Genomic DNA, 23719 nt, shown 5'->3' on the forward strand with positions numbered 1-23719 from the left:
CATGGAGTCCATTCATAAAAACGTAATTTACTCTATAGCGCGGAATGCCACGGAATTCGTCAATTTTGGACGAATAAATCTAAAGCAGGTCTGCCACTTAATTCGAATCGCGATATGAACTAATGTCTGTGAATATTAAAATGCAAAAGACGGTTTAAATATGAATCCTGCATGTTCCGCTTGCCTCTGTATGTATGAATGGCAGAAATGCGGTTTTGTTTACCACACAAATACTGAAGCACGCGTGACGCTCATGGTGATTTTCGGCCTCTGCGTCTCACTATATGACAGCATGAATACAAAAACTTAATCCCTAGAGCTGCTATCACTGTAAGATTAACTTCGCGAGAATTTTACCGTTTCATTTGAGAAAACTAGCATCATCATACACAGTTAAAATGTGAACGGTACCCAACCCTAGTTACAGTGCATAATGTGGTAAAAACTAGTGAAAGACCAGTAACAGCTAGGCCAATAAAACAATTGATATTTGGCCATTTTGAGACTTTCTTTTTCAGATAACTTTTGCGAATTGTGAATTAATATTTTGTAAAATAACTGAAAAAATTTTATATATGTCTCATTTGACATCATTAACTTAAAATTTAAAATTTGATAACTTTTTAGGTAATTTTGCTGAGGATCAGCTTTGACTTACACATTATCTTCTCATTCATGGAGGCATTTGAGCTACACAACAGGGACTGATGAACAGTTGTATTCAAAGCTCTGTAAGCTGGTGGTCAGTGAATGCATTCAAGCACCCATGCTTGTGTTGCGGTCTTCTGCTGCTCATAAAAGAAAAAAGAATGAGGTTGTGAGCCCTGAGTAACCCCCTCCTCTGCAACACGGCCTTTGTCTACTGTTGGACAAGGATTTGAGCCTCCACTCAACAACACAACCAAACTGACTGACTGGCTGACTGACAGATGTATTATCCCCACTGAAGTCCCCTTTATCTATCCCAACACACACACAAACCTGGTTTATCTGGAGCTAAGAAAACACCTCAGTGTTACGGCAAAGCAGAAACAAAGCTCCCCCGCTAAGAACAAAGTGCTTATCAGAACGTTTTCCTTCAGTATCTGAGGTCAACGGTGCAAACTGGAACACCTCTGTCCTTGAGCTGCCTGATCTCATACGGCAAGGAGATGGGAGTGACGGATAGGAACCACAGGAAGGGAGATTCTGCTCCAAGTAAGAGTTAAGACCTTGGGAACGCAGGCGAACCTGGAAAAGTGACATACTTGGATGCATTCAAGGTCAGAGTGGGTGAGAAGATCACTGCTGGCTTTTAGCTCCGTCATTTATGAGGAGAGACAGAAGTGTGGGGGTGGAGAGAGAAAGAGAGAGAGGCAGAGAGAGAAAAGGTGGGTGAGACAGCGTGAGTGAGAGGGTGACAAAGGCTTCATTCAAGGCTCAGGCTGGGGGAAAATGAGAGAGCGCTACCTCAGTGTGTTGAGCTACGGCCGTGGCCCGACTGAGTCTAAAGTCCCATTGTGCTCCGAGACTTTTAAAGGTGTGACACACAGCCATGGGTCACCACTGCAACTGAATCAACAGCCAATGAATGACCTATATTCACAGGAGAACATGACCACAAGAACAAATAAGATACGAAAGAAATGTAGTGACCAACAAATAACAATTAAGAGGAAGTGCACATACATTTAAGTTGAAAGAAATACACCAAAAATCATCTAGTCCGTCACACAATGTGTGATTTACAGTGTGTGTTTTGTTTCAAGGAGACTCAATGCCTTTCTGTGGAGAAACATTTTATCACATTCCTCAATTTGTTTGCCTTCTACGGTCCTCACTGCTAAATGCTGTTTGCATGGACTTACTTCTCAAACCGTTAAACCAGCCAAAAAAATGAGTGGGGGACATGGCCTGATCATTGAAATAAGGCCAAAACACCACCTAATCCGAAGGTCAAGACACATACTAAATGTTAAACATTCACAGAACAGCACTGCAAAGATCACCTCATTATCCTGACTGCACTATTACAATTACAGCAGTCATAGATTAAAAACGTCCTAATTAAAAATGCCCCAGCTGAATAAATTACACACCTAACATGTGAATCACTACACTTGGTGTTTCCAAAAAATTATTTAAAGGGATAGTTCTTACAAAAATAGAACAACTGGAAAAAATCATTTAAATCACCCTAATGAAACTTAAGAGCTTTTTCTGTAGCTCTCAAGTTTAATTTGAGGCAAATGGCATATGCATGTATACATACATACATACATACATATACAGTGGGTACGGAAAGTATTCAGACCCCCTTCAATTTTTCACTCTTTCATATACGTTCATATATGATTGTGGTTTTGCGCAGCTTGTCAGTAAACAACAGCTCTGTGTAGTAAATGCTGCTCCATGTGAAAGCACGCACGTGACGGAGATTTATTTACCGCTGATTACAGAACCGGCTTTACTGACAAGATGCGCATTAAATATCGCATGCGATTTATCGTGTAGCCCTAATATATATATATATGACAACAGGGAAAATTGAATACTGAACAATTTACATTTAAAGCTATAACAAATGGCTTCAGAAAACTCGGAATATAGGATTTGTGCTTTTTTGATATTTTTGGAGCTAACCACGTCAGTCCCCTCAGCCATCGTAAAAATAAAGTGTTGTTATTGTTAACTAAAACTATTAAAAATCATTTCAATAACTGAAATAAATAAATAAATGTCATAGTTTTAAAATATCCTATAAAACACATTAAATTATACAAATTATCACTATGAGAAGTGTTTCCAAAACCTCCAAACAAATTTATGCAAACAATAAAGCAGAAACTTACTATAATCACAGGAGCCGACTACCTGAACACAGAAAGCTCTGAGATTATATTACTAGGCGCATGAGTACACATATCAAAGCCTAATTAGACCACATTAACTGGCATTCATATTGGAAACCCAACATTCACCCAGAGTCAGTGTTAACACAACACTAATCACATACATGACACTCAGATCAACAACCAGCCTTTATTGTTGAGTTACTTGATCACATTCTTAACTCGGTACAGCTTACTTGACTCACTTAAATACCCATTCTTTAGACGATCGGGACAACATATATCACCACTGGTGGACATTTCCACAAACATCCCAAAGTGATCAATCATGCTTTAGACGTGCACTGGGAAAACCTCCACCTTTTGATGCACGTCCAGAAACAGCAGTGTGTGTGCTCTCATAACAAGGTCTCTCTCCTCAAGAGGTGAGAAGCCATTTTTGAAGTGCAGCTAAGAAGAAGCCTCCTGATGGGCAGATATTGTCTTTGTTTTAGCAAAGTTCAACAAGAGGCAAATGAAAGGAACATCAAACCATGGCTATAAATTACTTTGGTGAGCTGGATTGTTATTGGAGCAACGGACGTGTGCGCTAATACATGAGGTACGATCTCTAATCCGAATGCTCACAAGTCTGGAAGTTTGACATGCTCAACATCACCCCATCGCTCTCCATTATGGCCTCAATTGCAAATATTGAGCATATAGCAGGCATCGTTTCCGAAAAAGACAATGGTGGATGTCAGAGAGTCAGCAACCTTTGGACCAAAGTTAACTTGGATTGATCCATCACTGTCATAGCAGACATGGTGAGAGGAGGGGCATCATGATGATGGCTCAATTTATGACCTGTCATCCCTCAGCTTCCTGCCATTTATGAATAGGGCCATAGTGAGTCTTTTGAGGTCGTAATGTGTGTGAAGTGACCTTGTCCCCTCAGCGAACCTCCTCCACACACACGAATCCCCCTCCCCCAGACTCACCTCCCTGGGAGCAAAGAGGACTTTGGAGTGGTTTTGATGGCTGGTTGAGCCCAAATGTTGGATACGAGGTTGGCCGACAAGCTTTTGGTGGAAGCGTTTGATGTGGTCAGGTCTCCTGCAGAACTGACTCCCTGATTATCATTTACCATGTGTCTCCACAGAAGATTCTGAAGACCACAAACTTGCATTTCATCAGGCTGAGGTTAAACGGTAAGTTTGTAATTATACCAAATTAGCGAAGACATAATCATCTCCATGCAGGCCGGCGATCAGTTACAATTTTGCACAGTCCAATCCCAAAAATCTTATGATTAACAATAGGTTTGAGTGGGAAAATACTGGGTCAAAGAATGGAATTTTTAGGGATGCACTGATATTGAAATTGAGGTAAGCTAATAATTGTCTTCATATTAGGGTCGATAACCAATAAACGGTGATATTAAAATTATATACAACTTAAATAAAATTAATTACAATGAAGCAACCATTCTAATGTTTAAAGTAAATTTAGGCATCAAACAGTATTAAAAATGTATATTCACATTTAGATTTATTAAAGATTTATTAATTTATAGTTTTATAATATGATTAAACAAACTTTCCGAGTGACCATTAGATGACAGATAATGCTTGAATAAATTGAATAAATAGCAAAAATAGCAAAATTAGGAGAAATTAGCATACACAATTACGTAGCAAATATCAGCTGATATATGATATATCAATGATATAACATTGGTGTAGGGCTGCACGATTAATAGAAATTAAATCACAAAGGCGATAAATCGCAATTAGGCAGAAGCTGTGTTTGTCATGCGTATCTTTCAGTGAAGCACGGTTCTGTGATCAGTAGTAAATCTCCATCCGAAGGCCAGAGGGCACTCTCGCGTGGAAACTCCAAATACGCCCCGCAGAAGAAACCCAGGAAATCCCTATAGCGGTTGCTGAATAAACAGCAGATTTAACTGCTTTCATTAATTCAACGTGACTAATAAACACATGACTATGACAATATATGGTTTATCTGAGTTTGTCTTATTATAATTTTTATTATAATAAAATATATAATAATGCAATGCTAATCGACATAGCCTTTATCACTGCTTAGGATACTATGAAATATGTTGCGTGCCTTATTCTGTGTAAGAAGCCACATCATCTCACAGAAGGATTTATTTCAAACACTCAACTGACATTATGAAGTGAGTTTGGAGTAAAAACATGTTATTAAATGTGGTATTTTCACGTGCTTTCAGATGGAGCAGCATTTACTACACAGAGCTGTAGTTCACTGACAAGCTACGCAAACAGTTTTCATAATCGCAGAACGATTTCATAATTGTGTGATTAAATCATCTGCGATTATGAACACGATTTTGCGTAGCTGGTCAGTGAACTACGGCTCTGTGTAGTAAATGCTGCTCCATCTGAAAGCACGTGCTGGAGATTTACTACTAATTACAGAACCGGCTTTACTGACAAGATGCACATGACAATCACATTTGATTAATCGCGCAGCCCTACATTGGTGAGACCTTTAAATAAATAAAAAGTGTCTGATAGCCTGTCCACATCAAATGTCTGATAACAAATATATTGTGAATCCCTTTGTAATATTTTTGTCTTTTTCTCCTCTTAATTTATTTTAACATTTTCAAGTATTACAACATTTTCTAATATTTCAAAAATAGAGTTTAAATAACATTGTGTAACATCACATAACATGTGTAAATCAGAATAAAAATAAGAGACTATCAAAATAAAAGATACAATCAATTATCCCCAAGTAAAGCATAATTAGTTATCCCTAAAAAAAGTGACACAAATTTTTCACATGATGACATTTGACAATATTACAACCACCATTTAGAGTTTTAAATTTACATTTACAACCAAACCTCAAAAGAGTAAAGAATAACAATTCCAATATTATCATAGCATGATAAAGATACCATTATAGCATCATATTGCCAGGTCGGTCCCTATATACTACAACCTTTCCTATTCCGTTTAACCATTCACTCAGAGAACAAACACACAACTAGCACACATGCCTCACTGATTAGAAGTCCTGTCACTCTCAGCTCTGTCAAGAGACCATGTGGAAACACTGGTGAGTGTTTGTGGTGGAGAGGCTCAGGCAATAAGACCCCAATATCTCTCCCACCATCAAAGCCTCGCTGCCCAAGGCAAAGGCAACGGGAGCCAAGCTCACATTCCTGTCACATATCAGATCCTTCCCACACCCATAACCAGCTGTGGACTTCACCACAATCAACACATCGTTCAAAACAAACAGCCTTTTATCAGATAATCAAAGAAACTATTTATTTACTCGATTAAATCCAATTGCAATAACAGTGCAAAAAGGAAGCAATACCTCTTAGGACTGATGAGCTGCACACAGCAGTCCAAAACTGATATGATTTAACTTTGGGAAGCTATCCAGAAACAGAAGTATGCAGTTACTGAGTAACAGAATTGGGGAAGTAATCCCACTTTAAACAAAGATCATATTAAACAAAGGGATGATAAAAATGTAGAAGTAGAAGTGGAAAATAGCTTCGAATAGAGAGCAACAGTTGGGTTCTGGAAGCAAAAATCCATTCGTTTTCTCCATTGAGCAATGGATTTTTAGCAATAATTGTATAAACAATTCTAGACAGACCTACCATAAACTTTGAGGTTGTTAACGGCATATGCTTCTGCAGAGTTAAATAAAATAAAATGATTTTATTTCATACTTGTGGTCAATTTTATATATTTTGCAATTATTTATATTTAGTTTGTTTCAAATTGGAGTACTCGCAGTGTTTCCATGTGATGAGTAGTTCATTCCTCAAAATAATTGAATATAATTTTTCTAATTTTCAAATAATATCTGGCTTTGAATCAAAGTTAATTATGTTGTGATTAATCTCTGAACTGTTTGGTTTAGTGCATGGTTTAAAATTTATGGAGAGGATAAATGGAATAAATGGAAAAAAAAATACTTCCGGAACTAAAGCAGTTGCAAAAAACAAGCAGTCAGTGTTCCACTGCACTGTGAGTTTAAATTGCCAGCAAACATTAAAACATTAAAGGTGCTGTATGTAAGTTTTTGACTCTACTAAAGCATAAAAATACCATAATATGTTTGCAGATATTTAAGAAACATGCTAAGTTAACATACTTGTTTATCTGAAAAACAATGCTAGTCAGTTATTCTCCTTTGAAAATGTGCGTTCCGGGCCGGAATGTCATTCTCTGTTTTGGTTTGTGAAACCTGCCCACTGCCAGTTTACCCAATTGTATTTCGGGACCCGGGTTGCCAGTTGGCAGAAAACACAGCATATTTCATTTCATTCATCGTCAGGTGTGCTCGTTCCTGTTGGTGTCGTCAATCTGGCAACCTGCGTGTGCGTCAAGTCTGAGGAGGAGGGGCCGGGTGAAAAAAACCCTCTCCAATATTTTGAATTTGGACTGCAATACCTAGTTCAACCACTCGGTGTCAATCCTACATACAGCACCTTTAACATTTTGCCCTAGTAAAACATTTCCATCTCTCTGTCCAAAATCTTCTTTCTTTCACCTCAAAAACTCCAGCGCCTGAGAATAAGTTCCACTGACCGATTAGGAGTGGGAAGAGAGGGATGACTGGAGTGCCATGTGGTCTACATAAACTTCATAGCACACAAGAAAATGCACAATGTTTCCATCTCCACTTTAACAGAAGAACAAAAAAAGAGAGGGAATGTGAGGGAGGGATGATTAACAAAGTGGTGAGGGGGGAAAAAGCAGCAACAATTAGGTTTTTATACATAAATCAACCTGTTCTTCATGTTCAATCAATGCCCATTTCAATGCAAAAGCCTTTGAGGATTTGGGGGGGGGCGGGGATTGAACAGGCATAACTGTGGAAAATAACCAAGCATTCTTTGTAAACAAATGGTTTACATGCATTTTCACCACAATTTTGAAGATCACAAGTCTGGCAGTGTTTTGTCATGCATTGGAAAGTTGCTTTGAAACCCCTAAAAATGTTCAACTCAAAATTAGGGATGTAAGATCAATTCAGTTAATTTGAATTCCATCTGAGTCCATTTTAATTCCAACTTTCAGACTTTAACATTCCACAAAAGATACCTAATATGTCCAGTCACTGTTTGTTGTTGATAAATCTTGATACCATTGTATCTTCTTGCTGCTGGCTGAGGTCAGAATGACCCATCATGGGATTTTAATTTGAGCATATGCTGAACACCTGGGGGGGTAGTGTTGTGTCTGGCCTTGGGCACCAGGTCCTTATGTTTGCTGTTTGAGATAAATGTCTACCGAGACCACTGGGGGGTTCCAAATAATGCCCTCAGGGTGCAAAGATGGAAGATAGGATCAGAGAGCAGAACACGCAAACATGCAGGTTGTGCTTTGCCTCCAAATCAGATGGAAAAACTATCAGTGTGAGTGGCAGCGGCTGGAGCCATGTGCCCCAGAAGGCTCATGCAAACACAGATAAACAATGAAATCCAACGCTGAGGGAGCCTCTGTATATCATATTTATGATGACATCCAAAAAAAGTCCTCACAAGCGAGTGAAGCAGGTGGCCACAGATGCATACAGATGCAGGGTTATGCATTGGACCAAGCATGTGTTTCAGTTTAAGCGGTTAACAAGTCCAGCCAGTGAATACGAGGTTATCAGATTGGCCATGATTCAACCCCCAGAAAACCAGGGGTTAACACTTACTGAGAACTAACCAGCCAGCTACAAAACCTCACTCATCTCTGGTGCTTCACTTAAAATCAAATTGCACAATATAAAAAAAAAAAGCCAACACTGCTAAATCTGTCTTTTAGTTTTATCTCAGAATCATTAAAAGGCAATCTTCATCTTGAATGCATTTTGATCCTGCTGGCGATTCATTGAGAAACAATGATCAAGTGACATGTAAATGTCAAAAGCCTGGAAGTGATAAAAGGGACAATATCACTGCTAAAGTGCCAAATGTTAAAGCACATTAAATTAAACACAGCAGAGCTCAGAAAATACATTTTACCAACTACACAGCCAAACCAGACTCAACGCACATTACAAGTTATCAAGATGTTTTGAGCACCAGCATAAACAACTGTAAACTCCTTCTAAGACACGCTGAAAAGGCATAAATCAAATTAATTTCTTCCCTCTGTCAGACAAAAAATACCAGCCTCCCCCTCATGACCCCCACTCCTTCCTCCCCACTGACTGAGGGGGCAGAGTTTGGGAATGTGATCTCTGGGGGTCTTGTCCCCCCAAAGCATCTTCATTTAAGAAAACTAAATCAACACTTTTTGGTCAAATGCCATTGGAGAGGAAATGGGGGGTGGAAGAAGAAATAAAACATGCCTCCCCTTACCCCCCTGTGAGGAAAAAACACTAGTTGGAAAAGATGGTTGTTAGTGATAGGTGGGTTAAATTATTTAAAAAAAAATGAACTTAACTATTTTAATATTTTGAGAAATTAAAGTTGCTTTTTCAGTTATTTGCCTTACGATGCATTTGAAGTGTGCATTTTAACTCATTATTACTAATTATTCTGTTGAAAAAAATGAATTGAACATGAGTAATTTCCTATCTGCCTCATACAAGGGTTTTATCTAAATTACTGCACAGTAGAACCACAATCCCAGTAGGTTTTACACACTAAAGATGAAGTTAATGAGCTGATGACTCAAAGCAGCAAGCAAGAGTCATGGTGTGCACAGAGGGATCCCTGAGACATCTCTAAAATGGATAATTATTGGTACAGCCTTATTTTCATAATCCCACATCCTTTTTCTAACCAAAAAGCAGCTGCAGTTTTAGCACTAAAATTAAATGCCAACCTATGATAACAACAATAATAAACTCAGCTTTTGAATGCAGATGCAATTTCTAGAGAGCAAGATGGGCAATGTAAGTGCAATTTAATTAACTAAATGACAAGTGATGCAAATAAAACATATACAAAATGTATAAATGTACACTTATTTCACACAAAAATCACTGTAAAACAAAAATTATTTAAGATAGCTGTCAGTAGATTTTGGATATGATGTTAGTAGGAATTACCACTTTGACCAAAACTCATGAAAGTAAATGACTAACGAATACTTTGTAAAGAAGTCCAGGTCACTTCAGCTATGTCGTTAGTGTGCTGTAGAAATTTGCCTCTTATGAAAACATTGATTATTCCTTCATTTCTTTTGGTTTTTATGGATCTTGAAAGTCAATGATTCACAGATCTCATGAGATTCATGATCTGCCATTAGTGAAAATAGTAATTTAGCAAGAGCTTTAAGGTTGCTGTTGTTTATATCCATGGCCATTTCCTCACCACTAAGTTTTAACAAAGTTCCCAAACATCCATGAGGGCACCGTTACAATTCATCCAAGCATAAACAGTGCGTTTAAACTTTCAACACAATGTAATCAAGTGTTTGGATATAATCAATAAGACACACACGAGCATATAGTAAGAGTTTCTAACTCTTTGTAAACTCCGGTCTTACTTTAGTAATGATGAGCGGCTCGCCGTGCTCCAGTCCTCCTTTCAGAGTGAATCCCCACGGAGCGCCTCCGTTCAGTTGCACATGGATGTGCTGGAAAGACACCAGCTGCTCAACGGTCTCCATCATGACTTCTGTGCTTTCAGCTCGACCCAATCACGACCCAACTTCATCACGACAACCGGAGACTCCGGGCATGAGAGGACAGGCCCGGTGGGTTGGCCGTTGATGGGCTTTCCATGCACTGTTAGCGAAGGAAGTGCTTGAGAATAAAGAGTGGATTTGAGTGGCAGATGGAACGGCCAATTAGAACATCGCGTCGCTCTAACTGACCAATGAAATCGTACCAGGGGCAGGATTTTTATCGACCGCTGCATTGTCCATTGTATGACTGCCTGGGAAAACTCAGGAAAGTTGGCCATTATCAACTCTTGGGTCATAACTTTCAAACTACAACGGCGGTAACTTACATGAAAGCTGGACAGGAACCTTTAAATTGTTTTTCAAGTGAACTGCAATGTTACCCAATCGTGAGATTTTTACAGACAGCTCAAAAGACAATTAAATGAACAAGCAACTCTCATTACGTTACTCTTCCATTATTTTGTGACTCAAGTATTTCAACTCTGTTATGTGAAATTATCACTTTTTCTGTTAAATCGGTTTTTAAAAAAAAAGAAGAATTATTTTCTCTTTTTAACTAGTGAAGTGGGAAAAACCAAAACTAGTGCAGCAAATGCAATAATGTAAGCTGTAGGGAAAACATCAATAAGATAGCTTGTATATTTTAAATTAATATACATTCAACTTAAATAGAGTGTAATTACAATATAAAGTGTAGCCTAACCGTTCTGATATACCGGAGCCCTTTAAAAAAAACGCAAATGTGACACAGTCAAGAATATGTAAATATCTTTTTTTTTAAGTCACCAAAAAGTCTATTAAATCTTAGACATAAGCAGTAGACGTAGGAGTAGAAAAGGCCACTTGGGGGAGTTGTTGTTTCATGTGTTGTAGAAGTGTGACATGCTGTGATGTCAAGCTGTATTTTAACCGTTTAGTAAAAGCTCAGCCTGCAGCAAGCATATGTGATCAAAGCTTCAGGATGAGCACTTTTCTTTACAAATCATTTCCACATTGATGAGCAGTTATTTCCTTATCCATTCAGCTATGTGATGAACAGAAGTCCAGTGATGTCCAATTTGTCATGTTGTTAGGACATCTGCATTCAGCTTAAGCTGGAAACTAAATGATCAGAGACTGCAAACGCGTGTCTAAATCAATTACCTGTCAAACACATGAGTGTGGAGAGAGTATGTATAGTAACACACACTCACACACTACGCTTGATCAGCCAATTATCTGAGGAGTGTGACTGAAGAGTCATAAAAATCCTAATATTAAACAAAAAATATGCAACTATAGTGATGTACTGTACAATTCACAGAACATTCAAAAAGTTTTCTATTTAAGATTAATACATGCAATATATACATACATACATAGAGAGAGAGAGAGAGAGAGAGAGAGATGTAAAATGTATTTTTTTAAGTTGTAAAAAAATGCAACAAAGATTATTGGAGTACTGGAATACTATTTCAGGCTTTATGCTTCAAAAATTCTTTTTTTTTTCCCCCGATTGGTTTTAAAAGAAGGGGAAAATACAAAGCCAAAAACATGACATTATAAAGATGCTAATAAAATTTTTTGTGAAAATTAACATTTCAGGTTAGACCCTATAAAGCACAGGCCCACAGGGAGCAACCTTTAAAAAGTTTTCTATTTAAGATTAATACATGCAATATATACATAAATACATAGAGAGAGAGAGAGAGAGAGAGATGTAAAATGTATTTTTTTAAGTTGTAAAAAAATGCAACAAAGATTATTGGAGTACTGGAATACTATTTCAGGCTTTATGCTTCAAAAATTCTTTTTTTTTTCCCCCGATTGGTTTTAAAAGAAGGGGAAAATACAAAGCCAAAAACATGACATTATAAAGATGCTAATAAAATTTTTTGTGAAAATTAACATTTCAGGTTAGACCCTATAAAGCACAGGCCCACAGGGAGCAACCTTTCTGACGCTGACATTATGAGGTGCTGCAGTTTACAGCAAAGAGCTTTTCTCAACATGCTCTCATCGTCATTTTAGCAGTGGTACAGTCCTACAGAACATGCAGGGTACAAATCTGAACACGTACTAGAACAGAACACTGATCACCACATTAACAGTCTCTTAGAGACTCACCGTGTTACAGTGAACAAGGTATAGACCCCTATAAGTAAGTAAGCAGTCATTTACCAGGCACTTTAATCCAGAGTGACTTTCAGTATATTTATTACAGGGAAAATCCCGCTGGAGTAACCTGGGGTTAAATGCCTTCCTCAAAGGCACAGTGGTGATAGCTCATGGCTCTCTTTCTTTGTGCGGATGAAGCCAGCAACTTTCCAATTATAGCAATAAGACATTACAATTAAGAACCATAACATGTTCTCTTATTACCCTTCTTGTCTTTATCAGTCTCTTAGCATTCTGCATTCTAATCAACATAAGCGTGCCCACTTTAACGCACCTCTCATACACATGAATGAACAGCCATATGAGCCAGCTGAACGCACATGCAAGCACAAGGGCCCTCACGTCGATGAATACACTTGAGCACATATATAGTGTACTTTTATGCATGACAGCACCCACACATCAGCTCAGCTGTATTCCAGTCATCTAAATGCTGCTCATTTCGACATTGATGTCTCAGAATTAGTTGGCATAGGAACAATATCTATATGTCTATATTTCTTAGAGTGTTTTGGTGCACCATCGCTCTTTCTTTTCATTCTCTTTCCTTTCATTGTCACCTTAAACATAGGTCTGGATTTCTCCAGTGACCCTTTTTCTGTTTCTTGGGCATTTACTGTAAAAGAGCAATGGGGTCAAAATCTGCCTGTCACCATGGCAATAAACCTCTCCATTCATGCGAGCAGCTTGTCATCTCCATAGTAATGATCTGACCCTGACAGATTACTGTGCCTTAAATTCACACTTGCACAGGCAGTTATATGGCCACATACTTCTAATAAGCTAAGCCAGTGGAAATTTCTCTGCATCGCTCTTATCTCTGCTCACACACATTCCTATCGCTTACTGGCAATATTTTACCCCCATTTTCTACTATGGGTGACATGATTTGAATTCAATACATTTTGTTGGTTAAAACTCAATTTGTTGTACGACATGCTGTTTTATAAATCAAAGAAAAGGACAGTGGATGTTGCTTAACAAATAGTGCAAACTGTTTTATATGTGAGAGGGGTTTGTTTAAGACATTCAATGGCATAAAACACAGATATACACACTATTTAATGCAATAGCAAATTGTACTCATAAAGCATACCTATATGCTTATATCTATATAAACATATATCAAATATATACACATATCTGTTTAAAATTTTAAGGTCAGTAAGATTTTATATATATATAAAAAATATTGGTCCCCATTTACTTCCACAGTATGGAAAAAAAATGCTATGGAAGTCAATGGGGACCAAAAACAGATTGGTTACACATTCTTCAAAATATCTTCTTTTGTGTTCAGCAGAAGAAATTCATACAGGTTTGAAACAACAGGGTGAGTAAATGATGACAATTTAATTTTGTGGGTGAACTATTTCCTTAATGTCTTTAAAAAAATGGCACTGACCCCAAATTTTGAACGCTAGTAACAGCATGTTATTTATGGATATGATGATTAGAATATGTAAAGATAAAGGACAAACAAAATCAGTCTGTATGCATAATATAGTCATAGTCAGCAACATAACAGATATTATCAAAGAATTCAAGTACTCACATAATACACAGAATACAAAATAAACATGATTAAAGAACCTATTTGTCTGGTTGTCTTCGTAAGATTGTGGCCATATGAAGAATATGAATTTTGCTTTCAGTACAGTGTGTGTGTGTGTGTGTGTGTGTGTGTGTGGTCCTGGTAGTCCCTACATTATGGGGACCAAATGTCCCCACAATGATGGTATAAAGTTTGACCTTGTGGGGACATTTTTTGTACCCATGAGGAAACAAGCTATATATCTGTACAAGCTATATATACATTATGCCTATGGGATGTCCCTATAAATGTGTGTGTGTGTGTGTGTGTGTAAGCTGTGTAAAAGTGCGGTAAGAGAGTAAATTAGTATGCATTAGAAAGCCAATAGATAGATGAGATCAGTCAACGATGTTAGTGTTATGTCATTTCTCACTATAGTCGTTACACAGAGAGAGAGGGGGGGGGTATAAATGCAGAAAAACATTAACAATTTTATTTCAACATCTCAATTTAGCATTCACATTAACAAAAATACAAAGCGTCTCTTGCTGAAAGTCACTCTATGACGGTAGAATGACGTCAAAAAGATTTGCATACGCAGGGTAATATTTGTGGAAGTGTACATAAGACTGTAAGCGTAAATTAAATTTGCATGCGCAAGAGAAGCTTTGTAAAGGTGTAAATCGCGTTTCAAGCGCAAGAAAAAATTATTTGCAGCATTTTACTGTTACAAATAATTTTTTCTTGTGCTTGAAACGCGATTTACACCTTTACAAAGCTTCTCTTGCGCATGCAAATTTAATTTACGCTTACAGTCTTATATACACTTCCACAAATATTACCCTGCGTATGCAAATCTTTTTGACGTCATTCTACCTTCATACACTCCCCATCCTGTCACAGCCGAGCTTGTAAGCGAGTGTCGCGCTGCACAACACACCCTGCGCGAGGAAGCGAGAACCCGTACTGAAGTTGGTAAGCACAGGCAGATCTCATTCTGTTAGTATCTTGACAACGATGATAAACTTTAACTCGAAGTAGGAAAATAATACTATACAGTTGGTTTTTAGTGATCCAGTTCAATTTATCAGGCTGTAATCGACACATCGTATTTTCCTTCAAATCTTCCCCAAACTAGCCATAACACTCCCATAGCAGTGATAGTGTTCATCTGTCAACTGTCGGATATTCGGTTGATGTGAAGAAAATGCAGCGGTTAATACAATAGCATAATAAGAATCATGAATCAAAGTCTATACTTTTTTAACGAAGCTTTTATTTACATTTCTAAGATACGTAGCCACGTTAGCTTGTTTGCTAGCTAGTAGCCAGAAACTGTACAATCCACGACAAGAACAAGCGTACTCAGAAATATTTGAACACATTGGGGTTTTTCCGCAGTTGTTATGTCTAATGTGTCATGCGTTTGGTGGTCTGTAAAAACACAGAGCAGATCACAAGCTTCTCTGAACGCAGGGAATTGCATCACTCGAAGTAAATGGGTAGTTGTCAACTTCCTTGAGTAATTGAATGTCATGTACTACGGTGTGACAGGCTACACTCCGTCTTAAACCGCCTTTTGCGAATTATTTGTAATTGTAGTGCATGAAGTTTTTGTGACTAATATTAATTTAGAGACTACATTATATATGTGTAATTCTATTTAATGTTAGAATCAATTTCTAGCACGTAGCACCATTAAAAATTAACCAGTGAAGGCAAAAATTGTTTTAAAATGATGACACAGCTGACTAGTTACAGGACCTAAGCTTTTCAGTTTCACAAATTGTAACCCCAGATCGCATAAACTGTCTTAAAACATTATTCTAGATATATCGTGGTATAGATAATCATCCCAAGTAATTCTGACAGACCATATCAGAGAGATAATGTGCTGTTTGACCCTTTGCCTGTGGGTTTTGCATTGACATGTGCACTTTATACATAAATAATGTGAGCATGCATGCAGAATAGCCTTTATGAGACTTACTGAGCATCACTGTCATGTTAAAGCAAATATGGCTTAGTATTGTTTATAAGAACTCACTAGAAACATTTAAATGCTTACTAGTGTTCAAATTAAAGGGATAGTTAACCCAAAAATTACCCCAAATCTGTCATCATTTACTCGCAGTCATGTCATTCCAACCCTGTATGACTGACTTTCTGTAATACATAGAAAAATATATTTTGTGTAATGTTTTTTTCCCCCATACAATGGAAGTCAATGGTAACCAAAAATGTTACCATTTGTCTTTCGTGTTCCACAGATGAACAAGTCATACAGGTTTGGAACCACATGAGAGTGAGTAAATGATGAAATAATTTTCACTTTTGAGTGAACTATCACTTTAAACTCTTCATATTCTGCCATGTATAGTGCTTATGAAAATCTTGATTGACTGTCCTTATATTTTTTACAGTTTTTGAATGATTGATGTCGCCAAACATAGTTTTGAAGGATGAACCGGGGCCGGGGAGTGAGAAAAAGAACGGCGCCAGAAAAATCAGATGCCTTTGAAACATGTAACGAGGAAATACGTGTGGAGATTCACCAGCTCTTCAACAAGGTCAGAAGTTATGCCTCCCCTGCTGGAGGAGAATGGACGTTGCCTGACCCAAGTGTGGTGCTCTGTGATCCTCATGCGAGTCACCCACGTTTGCAGGCTCTGAAACAATCACTAAATGAAGTGAAGAATCAACTCAGCGATAAAGACCTCTCAGTATGGCACCAGCATACTTGTTTCACCAACCGAGCAGGCAGTGTTACAGCCCACCTTCGCTCCACAACCAACGCAGAGCTGTGCACCCAGGCTTGGGCCAAGTTCTATGAGATCCTAGGGACTTTTAAACTTCTGCCTGACAATGCATTGAAGAGTGGCGAGTTGAACTCCATACACCTGTGTGAAGCCCCTGGTGCCTTCATATCAGCTCTAAATCACTTCCTCAAGACGAGTGGCCTGCACTGTGACTGGAGCTGGATTGCGAACACTCTAAATCCATACTATGAAGCCAACGGACGTGGTCGCACTATTACAGATGACAGACTCATCGCACACACTCTGCCTTGGTGGTTCTTTGGATCAGACAACACAGGTGACATAATGCTTCAGAAGCATCTGCTGGAACTGCCGAGATTTGTGAGCAACATGCACAGTGTTGATTTGGTTACAGCAGATGGAAGCTTTGACTGTCAGGGGGACCCAGGGGAACAGGAGAGATTAGTTGCCCCGCTTCAATATTGCGAAGCCGTTTGTGCTCTTCTGCTGTTAGGAACCGGAGGCTCATTTGTCCTGAAGATGTTCACACTATTTGAACACTCATCTGTCTGTCTGCTGTATCTCCTTGCATGCTGTTTCCGTTCCGTGAACGTCTTCAAGCCAGGCACCAGCAAGTCTGGAAATTCAGAACTGTATATAGTGTGCTTGGACTATAAGGCCAAAGAACAAATTCGGCCATTGCTCTCAAAGTTAATCCGTAATTACGGACCAGACTTGGCATCCACAGCGGCGCTCTTTCCCCGTCGCTGCATTCCAGACTCGTTTCTAAGTCAGCATGAAGAGATATGCACTTTTTTCCATGCATTGCAAGTTAACACAATCCAGGAGAACCTCAAGCTTTTTATATGCATGAGCGCAGAACAGCGCAGGCGATTGGAGCAGCTCAGGGAATATGCTGCAGAGTTTTATACGAAACGTTTCAATGTTCACTACCTCCCTCGGAAAAGCTGGGCTTGCCGTGGTGGTGTGGCCAGATGGGTAAAACTCTGTGAAAGGAAGCAAATGGGCTCTTTTAATCAGCGCAAGGAGATGGAACTTCAGGGATGGAAGCAGCGCCTTGCCCAAGGAAATTATGGGGCGTTCATAGAGAGGCACTGTGGAGGGACAGAAGGGTGTGAGAATGTACTTAGTGGCCCACTGGATGAGTGTGATTTGGGAGCCTGGTTTGCCCTTGAGGGAGCTGCCCTGCCGAAAGTCTGCAGTTCCACCTTCTGTGACCAAGAAATGCTAGACTTCCTGAATGAAGCTCTGGAAGAGAACCTGAGGGTCAAAGCGGCGAATCATTCTGACGGAGCTTTGCTAGTATGCAGCTCCTGCAGCATCGACTCCCCTGTAGGCATCTTATCTGAGATTTGCAGCCATCCTGATGTGACATCTTGTTTGGTACTGGCAAGCCAGTCTTGGTGTGACGGCACACTTGTAGGCGTTAAATTGCAGCCAGAGTTTTTGCAAGGACCATCCTGTTGTGAGGTACAGGATTCCACACTGCACGATGGACAACCAGACTATCAGTTTGAGCTTCTGAACACTGTGCTTTTTGCTCTGCAGAAACAGCATCAGGGATCAACCCTGGTGATTCCCTTATGTTCTGTCTTAACACGCTTCACCTCCGGCCTGGTTTTCACACTCCAGCTGTGCTTCCGTTACATCACATTCCGCTGCTCATCTGGTTGGCCTCCTGCTGCTCTTGTGTGTGTAGGTTTCTCTTCACCATCAGCACTACCCCGGCTGCTGGACTTTCTCCGGGACGTTTTGGAGAAGATGAAAAAAGTTCAGCTTGAGCTTGGGAGGCAGATTCTGCAGTTTGTACCTTTAGAAGAACTTCTCAGAGGGGAATTACCTCGCTTCCTTTCTTCCTTCAATACTGCTGTTGTTCGACAGCAGCTACACGTGCTGAAGCAGGTTGAATAGAGCACATACTGTATGCCTATATTTTCTAGAAGAACTTTTCAGTTAGACTACATTTGAGTATAATAAAGCCTCGGTTTACTTCAATTGAATCCGTAGCCTCAGCTTGTGCCAGTGCCACAGTGAATATGTAGGATATATTGGAACACAGAATTCTTTTGTTTTATATATTTATACTGGGGAGAATAACTTTCTTTAATCTTGAATGTGCTGCATATGACTGCATATGACAGTATGTGCAGTTCAAAATGTTTATTTTAGTATTTATGTTAACACTTGAAATTATATGTGTTGCCTTGATCAATTTGTCTGTCCTGGCTCATTTATTAAAACCTTTTCTTTAATGCATATATGGAGTGTTTTCATGAAAATACCCAGTTGTTACCATAAATAACTAACAGAAACTGTTATCAGAGTTTGAGGTATAATGGGACTATATGCACATAATGTCTAGTTATATATGGAGTACATCATATATACATTTGACAACTGTGTGCAATTGTATTCATTATGACTTTGTTAAAAAGAACATAAAACCAGTTATTAATCTTTTGTATTGTATAGCATTGTTTTCCAATTTTAAAAAAAAAGTGTGTTTATGATTTAATGGAGTTACAGTGTAGCTGAAATCTGTAATGCAACTCTATTTTCTTCTTTTGCTTTCTCAACAATTATAGTTTGTTGCATGTTTTCTGAAGAAAAAAAATAATTTTAGTGAACAAAATGTTTTGTAAAGAAAACATGAAAAATACAAATATTTATAGGAAATATAAAAATGCATTGGAAAACATAAAAACTGATTCTGGTTCTGATTCTGGAAAACTGTTTCGTTTGCAGTGGGGCTAGTGAAAATGTTGGCAGGTACAATAAAAAATCATTACTGCCCCAAATAGCTTACAAGTAAAAGACCAAAATGTCAATTTTATTTTAGAATTTGGGACCTTTATCTAGAGATTTTTAAAATTGATTGATTGATTGACGTTGGTAGAAGTACATAAAAATGCATCACAATGGTGGTTATACATAAAAGACAAGTGGTAAAAATAATTTACTCGCAGGGTCAAAAAAATGTATGCCCTTTACTAGTTTGCCAATGTTGATTGGTGTTCTCTTTAGGCCTGTCGCAATAATCAATATATCGACTTATCGCGCAATATATGTACATGACCTCAATAATTTTTAGTGACGCAATATATCGCCCATTATATTTACTTAAATTAATGTCACCATGTTTTTTACATTCCACTTGCGCCTGTGTCTTTTGCAGCTTCTCGTACATAACGTGGTGTAGTCATGAGGTGCTAGTTCAAATTTAAAAAAAGCTTCTACAAACAAAGTTTCATCTGCAGATATGGCCTTGTTTAGGGATCTGTGCCTTTGTGCATACGGACATCTGACTGCTGAGTAGTGATTGTGTTTTTCAGCAATAGTGTGCAGCCTTAATTTACAGAGAAAAGAAGGTCGGAAAAATCTGTAGATGGAAAAATCTCCATAAGTTTTTTTTTCTTTTTTTTTTCTACTTGTTACTTTGCACTTTTTGTTAGAAAATGTTTATTTACTATTTATTCAGGTTTTTTAAGGTATCTAATATTTTGATACTTAATTTCCATGATCTAAATATTCTTAAGAATTAAATGTTTGTTGTCATTTGGAAGTGTGTAGGCCTTCTTGCATTATGTGTATGCTGTTACATTATGATTATATATTCAGTGGCATAAAAGGGTCTTTAAAATGACAATAATATCGCTTATCGCAATTATTTCTGGGGTAATATATCGCACAACAAAAAGTTGTTATCGTGACAGGCCTAGTTCTCTTGTAGAACATCAAAAAATAACTAATAATCTGGCCAACGAAGTTTTGTTTGGTATGCATTTGCTCCTTTTCCTTAATAAATAATGTGACTGTTTCAGTGTTCACTCTAAGCAAAAAAGGTTTTGACAAATAATAGTTAAGTCTGAGCCAAGGGCTACGAGTTATCTGAATTATACATTTTTTATGTTGGCAGATGTGATTCCAACTGAGTGATCCAACAAAAGAGAACAACCTATGTCCATTTTTCAGACCAGAAATGTGTTTATGGAAATGTCTACACATACTGTACTTGAAGAGGCACCGTCTTAGTCTCATGAAGGTAAATGTTTTTGCACATATCTGACAAATGCTTCAGTTGAAGTTCTCTTATCATGCCCACACTAGGATTATGTTGTCTTCTCATTTGTTGGATGGGAGGAACTCTTCTTATCAACTGTGATTATTTTTGTGTGGATGGATTTCTGCACAGCAAGAGTGAGAATTCTGTACTCGCATCTGCATCTGATCTGTGGATTTCCACTAATGTCCCAACCAGTGGTGTAGTCCTAAAGAAAAAAGTGGTTTACTATTACCCACTGCATACGGCTCATTCCTCTGTTAGATCTATATCTTATGTAACGGAGGCTCTGGTCTTGGTGTTAGTAAAAATACTCGAAAGTAATTGTTTCACGTCGTGGCCGCACTATCATATTGGGCTTCCTTTTTCGATAGGCTACTAACGAGAGAATGCCTCCACTCAAATCCGTGCACTCACTACCATATTTCCTTACGGCGTGTATCCACTGTTGCAGCACGAGAACTGCGCTCAGTGCGGCTCAAAACACCAAGCGCGAGCGACAATGAGCGGCGTTGAATGACAGAAGTGATATTGCACCAATTACAAAGAATCACGAATTTCACACAGCAGTATGGGACACCATTAAAGGGGAAGCTACATGACAGTAGATTACGGACTTGCGAAGCAACAAAACAAGTGGGTATACCGAGGGTATACGCGAATATTGATCCTTAGAAGTCGTAATACGCAAACATCCCGGGGAAAAAAGTAAGCATACGGCGTATACTTGCGTATGGCCCCGACTACACCACTGGTCCCAACGCTACTCACATCCAACAGTATACACATTTAACGGTTTCATCCAGTTTACATCTAAACCAGTACACCAATACACACACAAAACAACAAGTGAAAGACAGCAGGTCGAAATGAAATCTTGAAAATTCTTTTTAGAATTTTCACAGTTTAGAAAGAATCTCAACATTAATTTTGTCAGTACAATTTATGATAAAAATTAGTTCGCAATTTAAGACTGTTCTACACCTTTCTGTCCGGGGAATAATTCTGATTGATAAATTGTAGAATTCTACAGTCAAATATTTTTTGCATAATGATTGCAAAACTGTATAAGTTGCCTTTTTCGCAGACAACTTCCTTTTTAGTCGTGGCCTACTGGATAGAGAGTCGGACTTGTAACCTAAAGGTCGCAGGTTCGAGTCTCCGGTCCGGCAGGAATTGTAGGTGGGGGAGTGAATAACCAGCGCTCTCTCCACCTTCAATACCACGACTGAGGTGAGACTTCCTTTTTAGTCGTGGCCTACTGGATAGAGAGTCGGACTTGTAACCTAACGGTCGCAGGTTCGAGTCTCAGGTCCGGCAGGAATTGTAGGTGGGGGAGTGAATAACCAGCGCTCTCTCCACCTTCAATACCACGACTGAGGTGAGACCCTTGAGCAAGGCACCGAACCCCCAACTGCTCCCCGGGCGCCGCAGCATTGGCTGCCCACTGCTCCGGGTGTGTGTGTGTTCACTGCTGTGTGTGTGCACTTGGATGGGTTAAATGCAGAGCACTAATTCCGAGTATGGGACACCATACTTGGCCACACATCACGTCACTTTCACTTTTTTAAAAATCTACAAAATATTGTTAAAAAAATAACAATAACAAATTACAAAATAACAATTTGCTGGTCTTCAGCGGTTTAGACTGATGGTTTGTGCTGGTCTCTCAGCCTCGCCAAAGGAAAAATGCCCAAACTTCTCTAAAACTGACAAACAGACCAGGATGGGAGACTGACTGAAACTCTAAGCACCCTTGTTAACATGTATGGGTTGCATTAACATTTTTGATGTAGTAAGACTTGATGAATACAAAACATATACTGGAGTAAATTTTGCACACTACACAGAATTGCAACAGCCACCTGCTGTGCAGGCCTTTAGTGGTTTATAAACTATCAATATGGACTCACAATTGGAGTATAGGATTTCCATGGATGTTCCTCCCTAAGCCTCATTACAGCATGTCTGTTGAGGACTGTCGGCTTAACTGTTTCTATGAACGCATATTTTCCTAAAAGAACTCGGTAATAGAGGAATATACTGCCTAAAGTGAAATGGCACACATTTATAGATGTATAAACATTACATCACTAATAGCTGCACAGCATTTGAGATGATTCACAATAATATCTCTCACTGAAATCTTGACATATGCCACACATTCAGCATTTAATCCACTGCTGTTAAGGCTTCTTTCTAATGTTACTCTCTTTTAATCTGTCAGGTGAAACCTCCATAACTCTGTGGTCTCAGCACTGAGTTAGCTAGAATGCATGCCAAGACACTGATTCGTTAAATAAAGTGTTTTATTCTGTGGAGTGTTTCAATAATTCATCCAACATTTCTTATTAGACGCAGGTTATGTTTGCAGAGCTACTTTTGTTGAAAGGTAAAGTCAGTCATGTTCGTCTTTTTCATTATACCCATTCAGTACATTTCTTTTCACACACACACATATTCCAGACAGTATAAATATATGCACCCTCTCTACCACTATGTCTGTAAAAGTGTGTGCGCGCATGGTCCTGTTCCTGAGAAAAACTGGCCAGCTGTAATTTGGAAAGTTCCACTGCTTTGTGTGTGTGAGAGGACGCATCCATTACTATTAGGACTTCAGTCTGAGTACTCTGAGTGGCAGTTTTTGTTTAGTCAGCACACATAACTCTTGCAGAAGATTGACTAAATTGTACCTTTTTAATCTTTGTTATTTAAACTCAGAGAAA

At 38.6% G+C, this 23719-nt stretch overlaps 2 protein-coding genes across 2 annotated transcripts in view; one reads left to right on the forward strand and one right to left on the reverse strand.

Annotated features, from left to right (window-relative positions):
* The window catches only part of LOC107691917 (protein Shroom4-like), a 52012-nt gene extending 41474 nt beyond the window's left edge, over window positions 1–10538 (reverse strand). Inside the window, exon 1 of the mRNA XM_016490763.1 lies at window positions 10322–10538. Within this exon, the coding sequence (XP_016346249.1) occupies window positions 10322–10447 (126 nt within the window). The 5' untranslated portion in view covers window positions 10448–10538. The remainder of the gene's footprint in view (window positions 1–10321) is intronic.
* Window positions 10539–15049: 4511 nt separating this feature from the next.
* Window positions 15050–19001, forward strand: cmtr2 (cap methyltransferase 2). Its single transcript, XM_016490766.1, is given in 3 exon segments — window positions 15050–15128; window positions 16577–18560; window positions 18563–19001. Coding segments are annotated over 2 exon segments (2097 nt in total). The 5' UTR covers window positions 15050–15128; window positions 16577–16615; the 3' UTR covers window positions 18715–19001.
* The last annotated feature ends 4718 nt before the right edge of the window (window positions 19002–23719 follow it).

The sequence above is a fragment of the Sinocyclocheilus anshuiensis genome, unplaced genomic scaffold (genome assembly GCF_001515605.1).
Source record: "Sinocyclocheilus anshuiensis isolate Anshui unplaced genomic scaffold, SAMN03320099.WGS_v1.1 scaffold426, whole genome shotgun sequence".
NCBI classification, from domain to species: domain Eukaryota; kingdom Metazoa; phylum Chordata; class Actinopteri; order Cypriniformes; family Cyprinidae; genus Sinocyclocheilus; species Sinocyclocheilus anshuiensis.